The sequence below is a fragment of the Ostrinia furnacalis genome, unplaced genomic scaffold, assembly GCF_004193835.3.
Source record: "Ostrinia furnacalis isolate ACB-3 unplaced genomic scaffold, ASM419383v2 OfSCF6657, whole genome shotgun sequence".
NCBI lineage: Eukaryota > Metazoa > Arthropoda > Insecta > Lepidoptera > Crambidae > Ostrinia > Ostrinia furnacalis.
This window is the reverse complement of record NW_021136896.1, coordinates 597397-605649: the sequence shown is the minus strand read 5'-3', so window position 1 is coordinate 605649 and position 8253 is coordinate 597397. Positions and strand designations below refer to the sequence as shown.

At 37.6% G+C, this 8253-nt stretch overlaps 1 protein-coding gene across 1 annotated transcript; it reads left to right on the top strand.

The window, feature by feature from the left end:
• Positions 1 to 5566: 5566 nt before the first annotated feature.
• On the top strand, positions 5567 to 7750 carry LOC114362644 (uncharacterized). The gene is made up of 3 exons (XM_028318117.1): positions 5567 to 5719; positions 6095 to 6580; positions 7630 to 7750. Exons 1-3 carry the CDS (start codon positions 5628 to 5630, stop codon positions 7748 to 7750), a joined length of 699 nt encoding a protein of 232 aa, XP_028173918.1. The 5' UTR covers positions 5567 to 5627.
• The last annotated feature ends 503 nt before the right edge of the window (positions 7751 to 8253 follow it).

Here is an 8253-nt window from a genome sequence, read left to right as displayed (position 1 = left end):
TGTTGTTGCATGACGCGCTATTTGATAAAGTATCTATCGAATACAAGGTGATTAATAAAACCTAGTAATAGTTAGTACCTACTTATTTACAAGCAAGATTTGCATTCGGCAGAGCCGAGTCAAAAAGCATAATTTGTATGGTCCTCTACTCCTAAAAAGTCCAAAAGAATTACGATGCTGAATAACTTTGTATAAATGTAGACGAAGACAAATAAAATTAATAAATAATTAGCCTAATCCTCAAAAAGCATAATCTTTTCTTAATTACGAAAAAATAATTCTTAAATAGCTTATAGGTAATCTGTTAATTACGAAAACAAGAGCAGATCCTACTGAAGTCAACAAAGCACAGGCTTAATCTTAATTCTTGGGTTGGGTTTGAATTGAGTTAAGCTTTGTTTAATGGTATATTTTAGTACCAATTTTTCTTTCAAAAAATATATTGCCATATTTTTAATTTAAATTTTAGAGAGCTGCAAGAGTTAACCATAGAGAGACTGTCATTATTACTTGGTAATAAAACTGTTCTAACAACACATCACCCTGTACCTAGCCACATAATTAATTGACTGTAATATAACATGTATAATACCTATACTCATCGCTGTGTTTAATTCATAACATGCTCATTAAATTGCTAGAATTCGTTATCTATTGAACTTACGGACATTATTGAACTGAAATTCGAGATTCAAATATTTCCTATGTTTTCAGGGTTACACAGGGATTTGTTTCATCAAAGACCAATCAAGATGTATGCAGAAGCAAACAGAATTTTGCAACCCAAGTACCTACCTACACCTCGAGAAGCAAAGATAATGACGTCACCGAACATACTCTAGAAAAGAAAGAAACGGTGAAAACTTTTATGGTGTAAATATTTGCTTTTTATGGCATGTGTAAAAGTGTTGGTGGTATTAATAGGTAAGTATTGGCTTTGGCTTCACCTAACCACATCTGCTGGTTGATGCTCTACTCTATTATAAAAAAATAAGACTCAATTTATTGATCGTCCTTAAGCTCATTTACGAAGTATAGATACCTACCTACATCTCATCATAGGTACTGTACTTATTCTGTGTCTCATAGTTTAGCAAAATTAACGTTAACACCTAACTGAGCAAACTAGAAGTGACTAATATAACCACATTTTAAACTAGGTAAATTATACAACACATAACAACTGAAATATTAAAACTAGGAAACAAACGCAAATAGTGTCAATTAGCTAGTCACGTACACAACTGCATACTTGCACTGCATATAAACGCAGTTTTATTAACAGGGCAAAGATTACAACCGCAGAATGCACTTTTACTTGGAAAAATACCTAATCGGTTATTCGGCATAAATCTATCTGTAAATGGAAGCTTTAGAATATTTCGAAACTTTTTTCTTATTTTCTTTGAACAGCATGTAACAAACAAGTTTTTGTAACAGCATGAAAATGTGTCTTTTTTATTTGCTATTTTTAACTGAAAGAGACATGACGTAATTTATTTTGTGTAGAAGATTAATGACTTCACGATGCACGAGTTACCAGTAATTACTTTTGCTTGCTACTAGCAGGCAAATGTAATTAAGTTTTAAGTTAATAAACATTGAGAATATTGCAGTTTATTTCATCTGGCTCCTAGCTCTCAACGTTTTTTATTACTTAGATAGAAGTATGTACCCAAAATAACTAGAAATACCAGTTATAAATGCGGTCTTATCTTTAGGAAGCGATTTCTTCCAGATCACTCGGGGATAAGACTGTTTTTTGAAATAGAAACATGACGGCAGGCACTCAAGACATTACCTACTTACGTACGTAGGTATAATATGCCAAAAACTATTTGTTTTATATTTAATCTTTGACGCATCACCTTCATAGAGTATTCTCGGTCTACAAACAGTTAGATGGAGTTGCATTAGAAGCAATCAGACGGGCAATTGACTCGATATCGGCCTATCAGGTGACGGACGATTGATTTCGAAATTAATTTGTAATAGATAGCAAGTAAAATAAGTATAGTTAATGGAATTAGGTAGAAATCCATTAACTAGATATTTTCATATTTATTGGATTATTGAAACTGTTACCTCTTCTACAGAAATTAATTTTATAAAAAAAACATGATACATTGTAATAGAAAATTAAGTCTTGCTTGAAAAGTCAGCTAAACAATATTCAAAACTTACCTCTTAACATAATATAGAGGTTAGATGTAGAGAGAGGGTGTCTGGAAGAAATCGTTTCCTAGCGATAAAGCCGCCTCAATCATTGTGCCATTTCAACGTTGTGTTTCTTTTAATTTGTCAGTTTTACGTGGTGTGTGTAATTAATGATTAATTAATTATCTGTATCTCAACCATTTAACTACCATGTGAATCTCCAGATTTGTTAAATTTAAACCCGAAGTTTTTAGCACACGAATGCTATAGGGGAGCCCGGATCAAACCGCTCCAGTGCTAAATAATAAAGGGGATCCCGGGATCAAATTCACATACAAACAGCATCCTAAATACAGTTCCTGACAATGTCCCGGATTAGCTACAATCGGGAAGGAACACAATAACCGACCATAACACACTCTGCCGAGGTTCGTACAGGCAAGCTAAACAGTATATAGCCTTTTATTTCGTTGAAATAGGTGCTATTTTCCTACAAATTTTAGTGTGATGTGCCGTCGACTGTACTTGTTAGATACACTGTCCGGTAATAAGACCAAAGCTGAAAACATATTCGGATGCGGCAGCTTAGCTCAGACGAGCATTATGTAATGAGGTGGGAGGGCGTCTGTTCATTCGTAGGGTTCTGCAAAACGTTTGAAAACCGTTTGGACCACTTGAAACTTGCAATTTAGATGACCTACTTATCTAAAAAACGTAAACTATTTAGTTTAGCACATCAACTGCCACATTTGTGGCTCACCGATGCGCGTAGAGATTTCTCAATTTAGCAATGCATCCGAACCAATTTTGGTTCGGATGCATTGCTAAGAGAACTTTGCAAGGAGTATTCTATAAACGTGGACAGAATCAGATAGTGAGGTAAACGAACTGATAGCGCAACTAGTATTAAAAGCCCTTATTAAGGCTAACAACACTCGACCATAATATGAATGAAAAGTCTCGGTTAGGTATGCCACATGTTATACCTAAAAAACACATACCTACAAATTATTAATAATTCCTATCAAACAACGCTGGACTACACTTTTCTTTAGGTGGTGATTTATCATGTCCATTCCATATCAAATCCACGTTCAATTCCGACCAGTATCAGTTGGCATGTACAGCGGTTTACACCGTCCTACAAATTAAATCGTTTAGTTTGCACACAACAAACTGCAGCGGGAGCCTGGATTGTATTATGCGGTATTAGATGCTTCTGTTACTAGGTTAACAGTACAGTTTGTTAGACTAACAAAAGTTGCAATATGCACAATAACTAGTAACTACACACCTAAGTACCTACGTATGTACTTTCATATTCGCGAATTTATTTAGGCTGGGTTGCACTACCCAACTTTGACCGTAAATTTGACGATAACCGGTGCTTTTTGTATGGATTTTGACAGCTTTTTGACGTTTGTCAAAGTTAAAGTAAGATGGTGCAACCCAGCCTTAGAAATTAAAGTTCCGCGTTTTGTGAACTTAAGTAGAGAGTGTACCCGCGTACTATACGTTTACTTATGAGTAATATTGTTTCAGCCAATTTTTGAATGCTTGACTTCATATGACGCAAAAAGTTTCCAGTGAGAGTTCTTGTTTCTTTAATTCTTTTACATAAGTACCCTTTATATGTATTAAGTACTAAATTAATCATATAAAATTCTTGAAGTTATTTTAGAATAAGTAAATAAGTTGATTGATTATAATAATAATATACTTATTAACATAATGCATAACCTTAGACAAAGACAAGGGGATGGCAAGGTCCTTTAGGTAACCTATTTAATTTCAACATACCAAAATATGCTTGTGTTAGTTCAACGATGCAGTTCGCAAGAATTCCGTAAGCTCCACGGTGGCTCGGGCAGCACATTATTACGCAGACGAGCTTAAAGTTCGACCGTCAGAATACATATTAATGCTAGAACGAGGCATTATTACATTGTTGATAGAATAATTTTATCCACAATGAGAAAGCTCTTGGCCTGCATGAAATGAACATTGAAGATAAAAAGTGATCAAATCGAAGGTGGAAGCGAACTTCATCCCGAATCCTCAACCAAATAGGAACTGGCTACTTTACGGTCTTTTATTTCTAGAACACAACATTGTTGGTACGACAGATTCAGGTAAGATGGTGGTAGCAAAATTTTGCCCTTATTAGGAATTCGAAACCGGGACCTCGAAGCAGGTGGTCTTAACACCATAGAAGCGGTTAAACCTACCAATTAAGTTTCTAAAAGACCGTAATTTAGATAATAATATAGCATTCTTATACTCAACTTCACCTCCTCCAATAACTAAATTCAGACATGCTGCATCTTCAGAAGTAATTTTGTAACTATTTGTCAAAGCAGCATTGCGTCGAAAATTCCATTTTAGAGCCTGCAATAACAACCCAGAAAGCTTACTTGTGGCCGCTCTACAAGTCTGAAACTGGGGTATCCACAGCGCGATAGAAGACAAAGGAATCTTTCCTCAGTCACGATATCTTTACTTAAAGCTATCAATTATGCAACTTTGTAATATAGTAATATCGGGAAGATATCCTTAAGCTCCCAGCACCCTATTATCGTGACAGGCTGACCATGAAATATAGAGCACTCAGTTCCAATTACAGCACCAACTAACGAAGGCAAGACGGAATTGTTAATTTATTCATAAATTCAAACTAGAACTCGATCTCAGATGGTTGGGAGACGGCATGTTATATTATGAGTGGGTATAGCATTGTCTCGCGATGTCATGTTATATGGAGACAGTTTGCTAATTGAAGTTACGAGAAGGTCCATTTTATATGGAGATGATAATAAATGAATTAATACGCTACAGTTGGTTAGAAAAGTATTTTTAATAAACAATCAAGGCATTAATTAAGTTGCATCGGGAAAACAACGTCCGGAAAATTCAAAACTTGAAATTTCATGCCCTTTTCTTCTTATTTTCACGTCCCAATGTATACCTATTTATTTACAGAAATAGCTCTAATGCTAAAGAAGCTGGTAAATTACCGTAGTGTCCGTAGTCTCTATGCTATGCTATGCTATGCTATGCAACTGACAGCTGACCACTCTAAAGGCACTAAGTAGAGGAAACTTTTAATGGGTAACTTCAAACTTAGTACCGGGACTACTGAGATACTTGACGTGTAGGATAGGCAGGTAATTTTCATGTTTCTTAACTTTGTTAGTTCTTGAGAAAGAAGATTGCTAATTCAAAATTAGCTCGTAAGAGGAAAGGGGTCATCATGATTCGAAACTGAGTGATTTTGAACTAAATGAGCCATAACAAAATAAAGGCTTCAAATAATAGGTACTTTTTAGTACTTTAAACCTAACATAAAATCCTCTATCACAGTCACCATTCACCTGCCAAATTGACACGAATGAAGCGTCAACATTGAAACCAAACAAGATGAGAATGTGCTCATATAAATCGTCAAAACTATGACGATGTGGTGATTCCAGATGCTTAGTAGAATCCTTGACTCGACCAGGGGCAAGCCATGCTCTTGTCCGGAAAACAAGCAATGCTCAGCATGCAAATCGAAGGTTATAAAGTAATTAACTTGTTCATATTTTGCAAGTAGTTTTGAAGAATTCAATGTATTTTTACGTTGTGGCGAAGTATAAAAGGTAAACGAATCAGTGACCCGATAATAAGCATTGGTCACATTATTTACAATACTAGGTAATAGTTTTTGAAGACTAGTGTAGAAAATACGACTACAGTTGGGTCAAACAAAGACCCACGCATGTAATACCCAAGGGAACGACCCAGGACTTACCTTAATGTAATTTCACCTATTTTAAGAGAAAAAGGCCTCAGGTAGGATTTATCGGGAGATCAGAATTTTATTATCTACCCATATGGTAAAGAAACGTAGAGGTATTCGAATTTTGTGTTTTTTTAATTCGGATCTAAACTATTCTAGGCCTAGAGTCCATCTGGAAGACCCACATCGCCTAACCATACCCATAGTGATCAGTCGGTATAAACACAGAAGCCCTGTTACTGTCAACAGATCGACAGAGAAGCGTTGGCCCTACAGCTCGAAGAAAAGAGACGACACGCCGGCCCGACCGACCGCACTATGCACATGGATTCGGAAGAAACGGGCCTTGAGGCAGCTGAAGCGAGAGCGAGAAAGGGAGAAACAACGGCAAAGGGACATACTCAGGCGCGAAAGGGAGATAGAGTTCATTGAACAGTTACAAAGACAGCAAAAGTATCTAGAAGAAGCAGAGCCAAAGATAGTGCTGCCACCACCGAAGAAAGAAAAACCTATAAAAGTAGCGCCACCACCAAAGATTGTACCACTTAAGGCTCTCCCACCTCCGCCTGTTGAAAAGCCAAAGAAAGGCAAGTCAACGTATGCAAAGCCCAAAGCCGAGTCGAGATTCGTGTCTGTGAGGAAAGCGTGAGTAAAACCCATGGCCTAAAAAGTAAATAAGGTTACAGGTAGTCTTTAGTCGCTGCTTGTTGCAGAGGTTTTTATTTGTTGTCTATTTGGCCTACTTCATTTATGACGCCAACTGCTGGACAAATGCTTCCCCTAAGGATTTCCACAGCGACCGGTCCTGGCTTGCCCGGTACTTAAGAACCAAGTTAATCTTCACCAGATAGTCGGCCCACCAAGTAGAACGCCTGCCCAACCCACGTGTCCATACTACGTCTTCGGGCCCGTGATCGCCCCTCGAAAACTTTTCTACCACTACGATACGAGCTATTTTTAAGTTGTTTAAAATAAATTAAGTATCTTGATCCAATACGTACGTATGTACTTTGGTCCTTTTTATTTTTCTACATAAAAACCAACTTCAACCGCCCTCGCTCACGATGTAGCTTAGTGGTTCAAAAATATTATTCCTAAGTATATTTTTCGTATGTATGTAGTGTGCCCTGGATATAAACCGCTGACAGGTTTCATTAGCGATCGCCAACACAAACAGAACTCTATTCGCAAGCCAATGGAGCACTATGGCCGATGTTTGTCTTTAGTTAAGTGTTTGTTCTTAGATTAGCGATATGAGGCTTTTAGACTAAAGCGATTTAGATAATAGCGGTTAAAGCGCTTGATGTTGAAACTTTTAGGTTTGACTCCATTTTTAGTTTGACAATAAGTTTTCGTGCTAACAACAACACAATTAGCATTAAAAGCATTCAAATACATTTACCGACATAGAAAACAAATAAACCTGTCAGCAGACCTTCTCAAAACATGCATTCATCGTCATCATTTCAGCCATAGGATACTGTGACTGCTGAACATAGGCCTCCCCCAGTGATTTCCACAATGGCCGGCTGCCGGCTGGTAGAAGCCTGCATCTAGAACCTTTCTGCTGCCTTTATGCGGTCGTCGGTTCACCTTGTGGGTGGACGTCTTACGCTTGCATTCCATGCATTACAATTTGACAACTACTCACCATAATACTAATACTAGTTCCTAACACGAAATCTTGTCCCCAGTTGTTACCGCCAGACCATTGGCGAGCGGTTCGTCAACTACTGCTACCGTTTTTGCTGCCAATTGTACTGCTGCCTAACCATCTTGCTGCTGATCGGAGTGGCCATTATCCTCCTCATATAAACTGGTGTAGTTCCGTCTGTGCGAGTTCTGTTTTACAAATAAATGATATTATATTCCTTTCAACTATTATTTTTATTTTGTGAAATTGATCGAAACCCTCGCACGTGAGTAGCAATACACAAATTGCACTCGTTTGTATCTATTATGCAAATACACGCCCGTATTCAAAAACATTACTATGAGGTCTCACAGCACTCACAGTGTGTGTGGACGCACAGGGTGACACACGAACCAATCACAAAGCTCGATTTAACGCTGTGCGTTCGATATGCTGCTTCAATTAAGCAAGCATCATTTGTGAATACGGGCGAAAGAAATTTGAATTCAGGCGCAGGGGTAGAGGAGAAAAGAAGTTTGTGTCGGTGCGTTAGTATCAATCCTGTTTCGCGTGTACATCGATGATCGATGCTGTATCGTATTTGAATCGCGACTGTAATGCAGCTGCTACGCTCCCAGCCACGAATCGCGACGTCGTCGAGTTTGTATCGCTGCTTTTAGTAACG

Bases quoted from the DNA above. Each gene is read 5' to 3' on its own strand.
- LOC114362644 (XM_028318117.1), top strand. From the start codon at position 5,628: ATGCTTAGTAGAATCCTTGACTCGACCAGGGGCAAGCCATGCTCTTGT. The intron at 5,720-6,094 runs GTAATTAACTTG...AAACTATTCTAG, and splicing joins TGCAAATCGAAGGTTATAAA to GCCTAGAGTCCATCTGGAAG. The intron at 6,581-7,629 runs GTGAGTAAAACC...TCTTGTCCCCAG, and splicing joins TTCGTGTCTGTGAGGAAAGC to TTGTTACCGCCAGACCATTG.